Genomic DNA, 13137 nt, shown 5'->3' with positions numbered 1-13137 from the left:
GAAAATTTTGCTTTAAAATTCATCACAATTTTAAAATCTTCAAAGAGAACAGAAAAATTCAAGGAAAATTTAAGATTTTCAAAATTATCAAAAAACGTCAAAAATCAGAATTAAATTTCTTTTAGCATTTCATAAAATTTTCTGAACCTTTTCCCTAATTTTCTAGAACCAATTTTTCCTTTTTCTGACTTTTTCCTCATTTTTCTGAACAATTTTTCCTATTCTGACCTTTTCCTAATTTTCTAGAACCAATTTTTCCTTTCCTGACTTTTTCCATACTTTTCTAAACAATTTTTCCTTTTCCAACTTTTGCCTAATTTTCTAGAACCAATTTTTTCTTTTTCTGACTTTTCCCTTATTTTCCTGAACAATTTTTCCCTTCCTGACCTTTCCCTAATTTTCTAAAACCAATTTTTCCTTTCCTGAATAATTTTTCCTTTTCTGACCTTTTTCTATTTTTCTCGCCAAATTTTTCCTTTTCTAACTTTTCCCTGACCTGCCTCAACTATTTCAAACTCGATAAAAAGACTTTCCATTGAGTTCGAAATGGTCATTTTGGTATATTTTAGAAATCGATTCACTTTTCCAAATACTTTGAGAAAGAGATTATACAAAAGCGACTAAAGAGTGGGTATACAAATTATATTTTCTAGCCAAAAAGGAAATGCGATAAGATTCATTTGTCATGTCTAGCCTCTAGCGATCGTTGGAGTGTTTACTCAGGACCAAGTCCTGTCGCGTTTCCTTCTTTTTTCTCTCCCCAAGTTTTTTTTTTTTCTTTTAATCTTTCCCGACAAACTAATCTCGTTAGCAAACAGTTGGAGTTGAATTCTCTTCTCCTTCTCTCTCTCTCTCTCTCTTTTTTTTTTTAAGTGTTTTATTAGAGGATCGAAGAAGAAGTTAGCTACCTGGTAACGCAGTAGTTTTGGAATTAATTGAATGGGACGATTCTTAGATCCCATTCATGAAGTCGATGCTGGGTAAAGTTAGTACAACCGGTGGTCGTCGTCGTCGTCTGGAAGGGATAAATAGAAGAGAAGAAGTGGACGCAAAGCGCCAGGGAAAGTGCACTGTATAAACTCTCAAGCTCAACTTTTAAGAATAACTCATTCGGCCTCAAAAATATTTCTACAAAACTCCAACGAGCAAATAAAAACTGAGAATAATAATTCCAAGAGAAATTCAAAATTCTAATTCTATACAATTTTGAACAATTGGAACAATTTGAACAATTTAAAATTACAACCCCAATTTTCGAGAGTATTTTATTTTAGGAACAAGAATGATTTTTACCTTGACGATTTCCTTCTATTTTCGGTTTCATAAAAGTAACTTTTTTTCGGTTTTTCACTCGAGTATAGTATCAAGGTCTTATTGCCAATGAATTTTTATTTACGACGGTGAAATAAATCTATCAAGATTTAACTTCCACTTGTGTTAAATTCTAAAGAGTCTAATCTCCTTTGATATATTTGCGCTTGTACCTTTACTACCAGACTGAAATAATATTTTCGCCAAACACGACTTTTTCAAAATTACACTATTCGGCTCCTTTACTTAAAAAAAAAAAAAAAAAAAAAAAAAAAAAAAAAAAAAAAAAAAATACTAGCGAACCTAAGAAAAAAACTAGTAATTTTTTTAACAATCTAATTGCAAAGAATTCGACACTATTTGAAAAACGAAAAGAATTCTAACTAAAAAAAATTGTGAACAATAAAATGAACGACAATCTTTTTCTTTTACTCTATAAAGAACAATTTTAAAATTATTTCAAAATCAAAACTTTAAAAAATTCTCTTATTAACTGATGAATTCTTATTATTTTCAAAAATTTTAAACAAACGTAGCGAAACAATTTAATTATTTTTGTAAATAATAAAATTTCTCACAAAAATTCAACTTTTGTAATAAATAGATAATAAATTTTTTCAGAAGAATACAATTATTTTTATAAATAATAAAATTTTTCACATAAATTCAATTATTTTCAAAAAATTTTACTAACATTTTCAAAATTTCAATTATTTTCATAAATAAATAAATTCTTCGCAAGAATTCAATTATTTTTATTAATAATTGAATTCTACGCAAAAAATCAATTATTTTCATTGAATAATAAAATTTTCCTCAATAATTCAATTATTTTTGTAAATAATAAAATTATTCGTAGAAATCCAATTATTTTTGTGAATAATAAAATTCTTCGTACAAATTCAATTTATTTCAAAAATTTGAATAACATTTTCAAAATTTTATTTATTTCATAAATAAAAACATTCTTTACAAGAATTCAACTATTTTTTTAAATAATAAAATTTCTTTGTTCAAAATTCAATTATTTTTGTAAATAATAAAAATATTCGTACAAATTTAATTATTTTCAAAAAATTTTACTAACATTTTCAAAATTTCAATTATTTTCATAAATAAATAAATTCTTCGCAAGAATTCAATTATTTTTTATTAATAATTAAATTATACGCAAAAAATCAATTATTTTCATTAAATAATAAAATTTTTCTCAATAATTCAATTATTTTTGTAAATAATAAAATTCTTCGTAGAAATTCAATTATTTTTGTAAATAAAAAAATCTTCGTAAAAAATTCAATTATTTTTAAAGCAATTTTATTGAAATATTCAATTATTTTCAAAAATTTTTAAGAAATTTGCAAAGTTTCAATTATTTTTATTAAATAATTAAATTCTTCTCAAGAATTCAATTTATTTCGTTAAATAATTAAATTCTTCACAAGAATTCAATTCTTTTCATAAATAATGGAATTCAGCGGAAAAATTCAAATATTTTAAACACAATTTTTGTAAAAACACAATTATTTTCAAAAATTTGAATAAAATTTATAATTTTATTTAAATTATAATTATAATTCGCAAAAGTTTAATTATTTTCAATACAATTTAAATTAAATATGTCAAAAAATTTTAATTTAATTAAAAAAAAATTGTGAAAATTCAATTATTTTTTTTTATTTTTTTTTCATAAAAAATACAATTTTTTGCAAAAGTTTAATTATTTTTAATACAAATTAAATAAAATTTGTCAAAAAAAACCATTATTTCAAATTTTTTTTTATAAAATTCGTCAAAAGAATTTAATTATAAAAAAATTTTGACACCATTCTTTGTAAGAATTAAATTACTTTCATAAATAATAATTATAAAATTCTATGCAGGAATTTAATTATTTTCAATACAATTTTAATAAAATTTTTGAAAGAAATTCAAATATTTTCATAATTTCTTTGCAAAAATTTAATTATTTTCATTAAAATTCAAATTAAATTCCTCAAAAAAATTGTATTTAAAATTTTTTTTTATAAAATTCGTCAAAAGTATTCAATTGTTTTAAGAATATTTGATACAATTTTTTAAAAATTATATTGAAGATAATTGAATTTTATCGAAAAATTTTATTATTTATGAAATAATTGAATTTTTGAGAAAAATTTTTTTAGTTATGAAAATTATTGAATTTTTGAAAAAAATGTTAGTTTTTATGAAAATAATTGAATTTTTGTGAACAATTTTATTATTTACGAAAATAACTGAATTTTTGTGAACAATTTTTGTTATTTATAAAAATAATTGAATTGTTAGCAAGAATTTATTAATAGATTCTGCAAAAGAATTTAAATTTTCTTTGCAAGAATTGAATTTGTATTTTTACAAATTTCATTATTTTCAATAAATAATAAAATGCTTCGCAGGAATTTAATTATTTTTAACACGATATTAATGAAAATTTCTAGAAAGAATTGAATTATTTTTAAAAAATTTAATAAAATTTGTTTATTAGAATTGAATTATTTTAAATACATTTTTTATTTTTCTTGAGAGAATTCAATTATTTTGAAAAATTTTACGAAAACAGTCTTTAAAAGAATTCGATTATTTTCTAAAATTTTGACTAAATTTGTAAATTAAATTATGATTTTTAATTTTATGTTTTATATATTTGTGTCAATATTGTTGCGCTATCTTTGAAAAACTCTAAAATCAAAAATCGAGAGTAAAATCGAATTAAAGAGAAAAATTTCATAGGAAAAATGAAAATGAAAAAATATATACTTGAGTGGGAAATATTTTTTCATTGGTCAACGTTGTCGACTGCAACTTGGGTGGAAAATTAAAATCGAAATAAGGAATCAAAGTAGAAAGTAAGATTCAAAAACAAAATAGAAAGCAAGATCTAAAGATAAGAACCAAACATCGAAAGTAAAATCAAATTTAAGAAAAATTTCAGAGAAAAAATCCCAATAAAAAAATAAATCAAAAGAAAATAAAAAAGAAATAAATAAAATACATAAAATTAAATCAAAATTCAAAAAAATCACTAAAAGAGTAAAATGAATTGCAAAAATCGCCCCTCAAGAAATCAACGATATTTCGAAATAAATAAATTGTAGCTGTAGAAAATGAAAATAAAATCCAGTGGGGAAAAAGTAACGATCCATTTGATTCGCAGATCAATAAATCGGGACATTATCATTGGAAGGCAAAGAAAGGCAAAGAAAATATAGTCACGATGAAAAACAAGCTAAGCATCCGGTATCAAGAGCTGATTAAGATTCGAAAGCGAAGTTTAAACTCGACGTCTTAGACTCTTAGAGAGTAGTGGAGTATAATTTGGAAGGTATTTGCTCGGAAGATCAAAGGCAATCGCATAGAGTGGCCTAGTCACGTTCTCTTGATCTACTCGTTTATAATAGAGCCCGATTTCTTCGCCTCTGGCAAGCCTTTGCTTTGCCTTTGCTAGAGAACAAGAATCTAAGCTTGCTTTATATTTATACATATACAAAATACAAAATACAGCCAGAGAAGCAGATACCATCAGCAAGCTTTGAAAACCAGGGTAAATCATTTCCTGAGAACAAACTAGTTAGGGACGTAGATTAGTTAATCCTCTCAAAGATTCAAAAAAAAAAAAAAAAAAAAAAAAAAAAAAAAAAAAAAAAAATGAGAAGGATCTGCATCAGTCTGGATCACCACAATCTTCAATTTTCGGAACTGGAAAATAAAGATTCAAAGCAGAAATATAACATTAATCGCAAATCGAAAACAATTCTTAATTCAAAATTGTCAGAGAGAAGAAAATATTGCATCAAGATTAGAAAAATATTAATTAAAATTTCCAATCAATTTATGAGCAACCAGATATTTCCTAAAATATTTTATTCTAATAAAATTCGTCGAAATTATTTGCAAAAAAAAATTCATTTAATTATTTTCGAGAATTTAATTATCTTCAAAAAATTAAATTTAAAAACAATAACTTTTTGTTTATAAAACCGATTTTCAATAAAAATTACTCCAAATTTGTTGATTCCCAAAAATATTCAAATTTTTTCAAATAAGGTTTGACGAAATTCCGTTGGAAAATTATTTACAAAAAAATTCATTTAAATATTTTCGAGAATTCAAATATTTTCAAAAAATTATTTTTTTATTCATTTTGACGAGTACGATGATTATAATAATTATAATAAAAGTATTAAAAAATCAATTTCTCTAAAAAGAATTTTCAATAAAACTCTTAAAATTCTAACTCTTTGTAAAATTCATTTTGTATATAATTTTAAATCGAAAATTCACCAAAGAAAACTCGAATTACTAAATTTTAATTTGATCCTCTAAAATATTTAAATCTTTTCAACGGAATTGGAAATTAAATAAAATTTATTTTCAATAAAATTGAAAACTATTGATAAATTAAAATTTAGATTAATATTGAAGTAAATATGTAAGAACAAAAAAAGATGAAGAATTTAATTCTTCAAAAAAAAAAAAATGTTGATACTATTTTTCACAAAAATTGAAATATTTTCAAAAATAATAAAATTTTTCACAAGAATTTGATTATTCTTATAAAATGTATTAGTCAAAAGTATTCAATATTTTTTGTTTAAAAATTTGATACAATTCTTTAAAAGAATTCAATTATTTCTTTAAATAAAAAACTTTTTCAGAAGAACTCAATTAACATGAATTCAATTTCAATTAAATTTATTTATAAAATTCAATTATTTTTAAAGAATTGAATAAAATTTCTTGAAAGAATTCGATTATTTTCATAACTGTTGATAAAAATTTTTAAATAATTTAATTTCTGCGATAAATTATATTTTTTAAGCAAATAATTGAATTTCATCGAAGAATTTCATTACTTATGACAAGAATTGAATTTTTGAGAAAAATGGTTTTAAAATTTTTTTTTAAACAATATAGAGTTTTTGCGAAGAATTTAATTATTTATAAAATTAATTCAATTACCTCAATTGAAAATTGAACTGAAATAATTGAATGCTTGAATTATAATTCAAGCATTCAATTATTTTCAGTACAATTTTAATTAAAATCCTCGAATGAATTAAAATTTCCTTTGAAATAACTGAATTTGTATTTTTATAAATTTTATTATTTTCTTAAATATAATAAAGTTCTTTACAGAAATTCAATTATTTTCAATACAATTTTAATGAAAATTTCTATAAAGACTTTAATTATTTAAAAAAAATTTTGATTCAATTTTTCCTTGAAAATTTAAATATTTTCATAAATAATAAAATTTTTCACAAGAATTCAATTATTCTTAAAAAATTCGGCAAAAGTATTCAACTTTTTTCAATAATTTTGACACAATTCTTTATAAGAATTCAATTATTTTCATAAATAATAAAATTCTACGGAGAAATTCAATTTTAATAAAAACTATTGATAAAATTCAATTAGTTTTAAAAAAAAATTAATAAAATTTCTTGAAAGAATTCGATTATCTTCAAAAAATTTGAGAATAATTTAATTTCTTCAAAGAATTATTTTTTTTATGAAAATAATTGAATTCTTGTGAAAGATTTTATTATTTATGAAAATAATTGAATTTTTGCGAAGAATATTATTATTTATGAAAATAATTGAATTTCTTTGAGAAATTTTAATTTTTTATAAAAACAATTCAATTACTTGAATTGAAAATTGTATTGAAAATAATTGAAGAATTTGTAAAGCATTCAATTATTTACAGTACAATTTTAATTAAATGCCTGGAAACAATTTAAATTTTCTATGAAAAAAAAAATTGAATTTGTATTTCTAACAAATTTTATTATTTTCTTAAATAAAAAAAGTACTTCGCTGTAATTTAATTATTTTCAATACAATTATAATAAAATTCTTGACAAGAATTATTATTTTTTATGAAAATAATTGAATATTTGGGAAAAATTTTATTATTTATGAAAATAATTGAATTCTTGACAAGAATTTTATTATTTATGAAAATAATTGAAATCTTGACAAGAATTCTATTATTTATGAAAATAATTGTATTTTTGCGAAGTTATGAAAATAGTAATAATTTAAATCTAAAAATTCTAAATGTTTATATTTATAATTGAGTTTTTAAATACGTAACTCAATATTATTGCAATAAAATTTTAGTTCGGAGACGAAATAAATAAATTTCGTTCAGTTAGAAACATATTCGGAACATTAGGGACAAGATTTTGTTCCTTTAATTCTGAACGTTTAAATGAACGAAATTAATTTATTTCTTCTTCAAATTAAAATTCTATTACAACAATTTTGCGTCAAGTGTAGAAAAAAATAAATTAGGCAAAGTTTAAATATATGTTAAATTTTTTTCTTTTTTTTTGTTAGATTTTTCTATTGTTACTTTTTGAAAGTATTTCGTTCATTTTGTTACGCTCGAACTAATTTTTACAGAAATGTACAACTTTTACTGCGCAAAAATAGTAAAAATTGACAAAAAATGTAAAATGTGCACAAGTTTCTGCCTAAGTTTCACTTTGAAAATAGTAGAAGTTATTGTAAATACAAATTAAAAAACAAATTGTTTTTGTAAAACAAAGTTTTCTCGTTTTTTTATTCGTTATATTTCGTTTAAATTCAGAGGAGTTTGTATTTCCCAAGTTGATGATAATCCAAATTCTTCAAAATTGATTATCATCAGAAACTATAGAAGAATTGAAATTCCTCCAGTTGATGATCATCCAAATTGTCCAAAATTATCACCAATTAAAGAAATTGTTATTTTTCTCGTTGATGATAAACCAAAGTATCCAAAATTATCTCCCAACTAAAAAATTTGTTATTTCTTTCGTTGATGATAATCCAAACAGAGAAATATCATCAGCTAAGGGAATATCATCAACTACGAGAAAATCATCAGCTAAAAGACTATCATCAGCAAAGGGAACATCATTAAACAGAGGAGCATCAACTAAGAAAAAATCATCAGCCAAAAGACCATCATCAGCAAAAGGAACATCATTAAACCAAAAATCATCAGAACCACGATCCACTATCCAAACAACAACCAAAATACTTTAAAACACGAACACAACATCAATTGAAATTAAAAAAGACCATAAGCTAAATAAGGACCCCAACATTTCCTGTAGTATTTCAAAAACAAAAAAAAAAAATTGAAGAAGTAAATTATCAAGATGAACGAGAGCAGACGGAGCAATCAGATAGCATCTCAAGAAAAGGGCAAAGATGATGGGAATATTACCAGAAAAGGACTTGTAGTTTGTGAACAACTTTGTCCGGCACCATCTCACAAGTCCGGTAGCCATGGGATCCACATGCGTGCTTCAATATACACTCCAAACAATTTTTCCCTCCTCGTCGTCGTTGTCGTTGTTATTATTGTTGTTGTTCTCTCCTTGTTGACGACGACCCTATTGTTGCTCCTCTCCTTTTAGTGTCGTCTACGTGCCGCGATTATCGTACACCCACAATTGTTTACGTGTCCATATTTTTTCCTTTCTTTTTTACTCCTTTTTCCTTTTTTGCTTTCTTTACTTCTTTTTGCCTTTTTTACTCCTTTTGGCTTTTTTACTCCTTTTTGCTTTCTTTACTTCTTTTTGCCTTCTTTACTCCTTTTTGCTTTCTTTACTTTTTGCCTTTTTTACCCCTTTTTGCTTTTTTGCTTTTTTGCTCCTTTTGGCTTTTTTTTTACTCCTTTTTGCCTTTTTTTGCGACTTTTCGCCTTTTTTACTCCTTTTTCCTCTATTTCCACTTGTTTTTGCTTCTTTTTACTTGTTTTTGCTTTCTTTTACTTTTTTCTTGCTTCTTTTTTTGTTGCACCTTTTTCTTCAACTATTTTCGTTATCCTTTTTCAATTCTTTTTTCCTCGAGGGGCCTTTTTTCTCCTCTTTAATCTTCAACTCCCTTTTATCTTGTTATATCTTCCGGTCCCTTTTTCGTTTTGCCTTTGCTTCTTTTTATCGCTCTTAATAACCTTTCCTCTTTCTTGTCTTCCTCCTTTGATCTTTCTAGCTTATTTAACTATACACTCCTTTCTCTTTAGGCCTCCAAAAGTTTTCTCTCTCTCTCTTTCACTGACACAAACACTATCTCCTAACTCTCTTTTTCTCTCTCCTCTTGCTTTTGAAATTCCACTATTTTCTAACGTCGTTGTTTGGCAGTCGTCATCACTTCACTTCTGAACTTGGGGGATCATCAACACCACTCACACCTTCAGTTGGAAAACACTCACTTTAACGCGAGAGAGAAAAAAAAGAGAGAAAGAGAGAAAAAAAAATTCAAAGAGAGGCAGCAGGATGAAAATAAGTATCCTTGACACGTAGAGGCAATATTGGAATTATAATCAGCACGTGGGTTTTTATTTTTATTATTTTTTCGCGAAAACTAATTTTCCGATTCATTTAATAATTCTTTTTTTCCAAATTCAAAATCTAAACCGAATTAAACTAAACCGATCACACTTTTTTTTTTCTTGGTTCTTTATTTTTTCCGGGATTTTTTATAAAACGAGGACTCGTGAATGTCTCGAGACCATGACGTTACTACAACTACAGTCGTTGTTTGACTACGGCGATCGTCCTCGCGTGAACCACGTTCCCCGTAATTCCTCCTCTCCGACGACGGGGCTTTCTCCCCACTCTCGAGAAATTTCTGTTCATCTCTCTCGCTCGCTCGACTCGCTCTCCTCAGGGACGTAGGGAGGTCACTTGGAGCCCTATTTCTAGAGTCAAACAACAGTCGCGAGTCGCCGGCAACAGTTCACTAGCAAGTTCAGAAGACTCGGCTGTGTAAGGAGGAAGCACCACAAGTTTTGCCTCTTTAGATCCAAAGAGAGAGAGAGAGAGAGAGAGAGAGAGAAAACTCTCTCTCTCAACACCCAGTGACAGAATATTTCACACGTTGATAAGAAGCCATTCATAAAGCCGATGCGAAAAACTTGCAGGGAATCTTGGAAAAAGTATACAATTATAAATGGGGGAGTAACTGATACGGATTACGTTTCCACAACTCGAACAATAATATTGTATACGTAATTCGAAAATAGAACCTGCGAAAAAAAGAAAAATATCAGAAAAAATAATTTCTAATAATTTTTAATGGTTTTTCATTTAAGAATTAAATTTCTGCTAAATTGATGCTGAATTAAAATTCAATTAGATTTCTTTACAATAAAAAGATTATTAATTAACAGTTTTGTCAATTGAAAATTCTGTCATCTGTGAAACAAAACTTCGTTGATATCAACAAATTTTTATTGAAGAGAATTTCCAATTTTTTTAAAATTTTTAAAAAGAATTCAATTAATTTCTAAAATTTTAATAAATTCTTCCAAACAAATCAATTATTTTCTAAAAAAATATAAATTCTTCGAAAAAATTCAATTCTTTTCAAAAATAATAAAATTTTTCACAAGAACTCAATTATTTTTATAAAAAATATAATTTTTTGCAGAAATTCAATTATTTTCATAAATAATAAAATTCTTTCCAAAATTCAATTATTTTTATAAAAAATATAATTCTTTGCAGAAATTCAATTATTTTCATAAATAATAAAATTCTTCGCAAAAATTCAATTATTTTCTAAAATAATATAAATTCTTCAAAAAAATTCAATTCTTTTCAAAAATAATAAAATTTTTCACAAGAATTCAATTATTTTCAATAAAAAATATAATTTTTTGCAGAAATTCAATTATTTTCATAAATAATAAAATTCTTCTCAAAATTCAATTATTTTCATAAAAAATACAATTCTTTGCAGAAATTCAATTCTTTTCATAAATAATAAAATTCTTCGCAAAAATTCAATTATTTTCTAAAAAAATAATTTTTTATTTTATCAAAAAATATAAATTCTTCGAAAAAATTCAATTTTTTTCAAAAATAATAAAATTTTTCACATGAATTTAATTATTTTCATAAATAATAGAATTGTTCACAAGAATTCAATTATTTTTATACAATTTCAATTAAATACGTCAAAAACTTCTTTTCATTTATAATTTTTTTTATAAAATTCGTCAAAAGAATTTAATAACTTAATAAAATTTTCGATACAATTCTTTATAAGAATTCAATTATTTTCATAAATAATAAAATTCTTTAGAAGAATTAATTTATCTTCATAAAAAATGTAATTTTTTTTATAAAATTTCTCAAAAAAAATTCCACTATTTAAAAAAATTTTCATACAATTCTTTATGAGTATTCAATTATTTTCATAAATAATAAAATTCTCCGGAAGAATTTAGTTATTTTGAATTTAATTTCAATAAAATTTCTTGATAAAATTTCATAATTTTTAAAAAATTTAATAAAATTTTTTGAAGGAATTCGTTTATTTTAAAAAATTTTAAATAAATTTTAAAATAATTGAATTTCTGCAAAGAATGATATTTTTTATGGTAATAATTGAATTTATAAAAATATTTGAATTCTTCCAGAATTTCTTCAATTAAAATAATTGAATCCAAGTGAAGAATTTTTTTTTTTTTTTTAATATAATTGAATTTTGGTGAAGAATTTTCTTATTTTCTGGAAATAATTGAATTCCTGGAATAATTGTATTATTTAAAAAAAATTAAATCATTGTGAAAAAATTTATTATTTTTAAAAAGAATTGAATTTTCGTAAAGAATTTTCTTATTCTCTTTGGAATTAATTGAATTACTAGAAAAATTGTATTATTTAAAAAATAATTGAATCTTTGTAAAGAATTTTATTATTTTCGAAAATAATTGAATTTTGGTGAAAAATTTTATTATTTTCTGGAAATAATTGAATTCCTAGAAAAATTGTATTATTTAAAAAAAAATTGAATCCTTGTAAAGAAATTTATTATTTTCAAAAATAATTGAATTTTTGTGAAGAATATTGAATTCCTGTGAGAAATTTTATTAGATAGGTATTTAAAAAATAATTGAATCTTTTGTGAAGAATTTTATTATATTGAATTCGTCTTAAGAAATTTGTTGAAATTGAATTGAAAATAATAATTGAATCCTTGCGAAGATTTTGATTAAAATTCTATTTAAAACAATTGAATTCTTTCAAGAAATTTTATTTAAATTACTTTTAAATTAATTGAATTCTTGCAAAAAAATGTATTATTTTGTTAAAATAATTGAATCCATCTAAAGAATTTGATTATTTCTAAAAAATATAATTGAATTCCTGCTAAGAATTTTATTATTTAGGAAAAGAATTAAAATTTAGAGACAAATTTTTGAAAATAATTAAATACCTGCGAAAAATTTTATTTATAAAAATAATTTGAAATTGGTCGAAAATTTTATGAAACTTTTTGAAATTCTTACGTAGAATTGAATATTATTTATGTCAATAATTGAATTCTATGGAAAATTTTATTAAAATTATATTGAAGGTAATTGAATTTCATCGTAGAATTTTATTATGTATGACAAGAATTAAATTTAAAAAAATTATTATTATTATTTTTATTTAATAAAATTTTTGAAAATAATTGATTTTTTGCGAAAATTTTAATTATTTATAAAAAGAATTGAATTCTTATAAAGCAATTTATCAAAATTTTGATTATTAATTTCTATAAAAATTATTTCAAATAATAACTGAAAATAATGAATAATAATCGAAATTATCAAAATTCCTATTAAAAAAATTTTTTTTCAACAAATAGAATAAAATAATTAAATACAAATCAATTATAATTTGATATAAAACAAAAATTGAAAATGAATCGAATAAAATAATTTAATCCAAATCATTTAGTAAAATTACTAAAATTGTTATCTATAAAAGATTGAAATAGAAAGGAATTTTTGATTTTCTCCTATCGCTG

The 13137-nt window shown here is 22.9% G+C and overlaps 2 protein-coding genes across 3 annotated transcripts in view; both read right to left on the bottom strand.

Annotated features, from left to right (window-relative positions):
* LOC122507077 (protein naked cuticle homolog) overlaps nt 1-8924 on the bottom strand; it is a 49972-nt gene extending 41048 nt beyond the window's left edge. For both annotated transcript variants that reach the window (XM_043619585.1, XM_043619586.1), the window contains exon 1: nt 8555-8924. In XM_043619585.1, the coding sequence (XP_043475520.1) occupies nt 8555-8618 (64 nt within the window). In that variant the 5' untranslated portion in view covers nt 8619-8924. The remainder of the gene's footprint in view (nt 1-8554) is intronic.
* Nucleotides 8925-9068: 144 nt separating this feature from the next.
* Nucleotides 9069-13137, bottom strand: part of LOC122507078 — a 63587-nt gene continuing 59518 nt past the window's right edge. The window contains exon 5 of the mRNA XM_043619587.1: nt 9069-10360. The gene's annotated coding sequence lies outside the window, so the exon portion shown is untranslated. The remainder of the gene's footprint in view (nt 10361-13137) is intronic.

Source organism: Leptopilina heterotoma, unplaced genomic scaffold (assembly GCF_015476425.1).
Source record: "Leptopilina heterotoma isolate Lh14 unplaced genomic scaffold, ASM1547642v1 Lhet_45, whole genome shotgun sequence".
In the NCBI taxonomy this organism is placed as follows: domain Eukaryota; kingdom Metazoa; phylum Arthropoda; class Insecta; order Hymenoptera; family Figitidae; genus Leptopilina; species Leptopilina heterotoma.
This window is presented reverse-complemented; position numbering and strand designations above follow the sequence as displayed.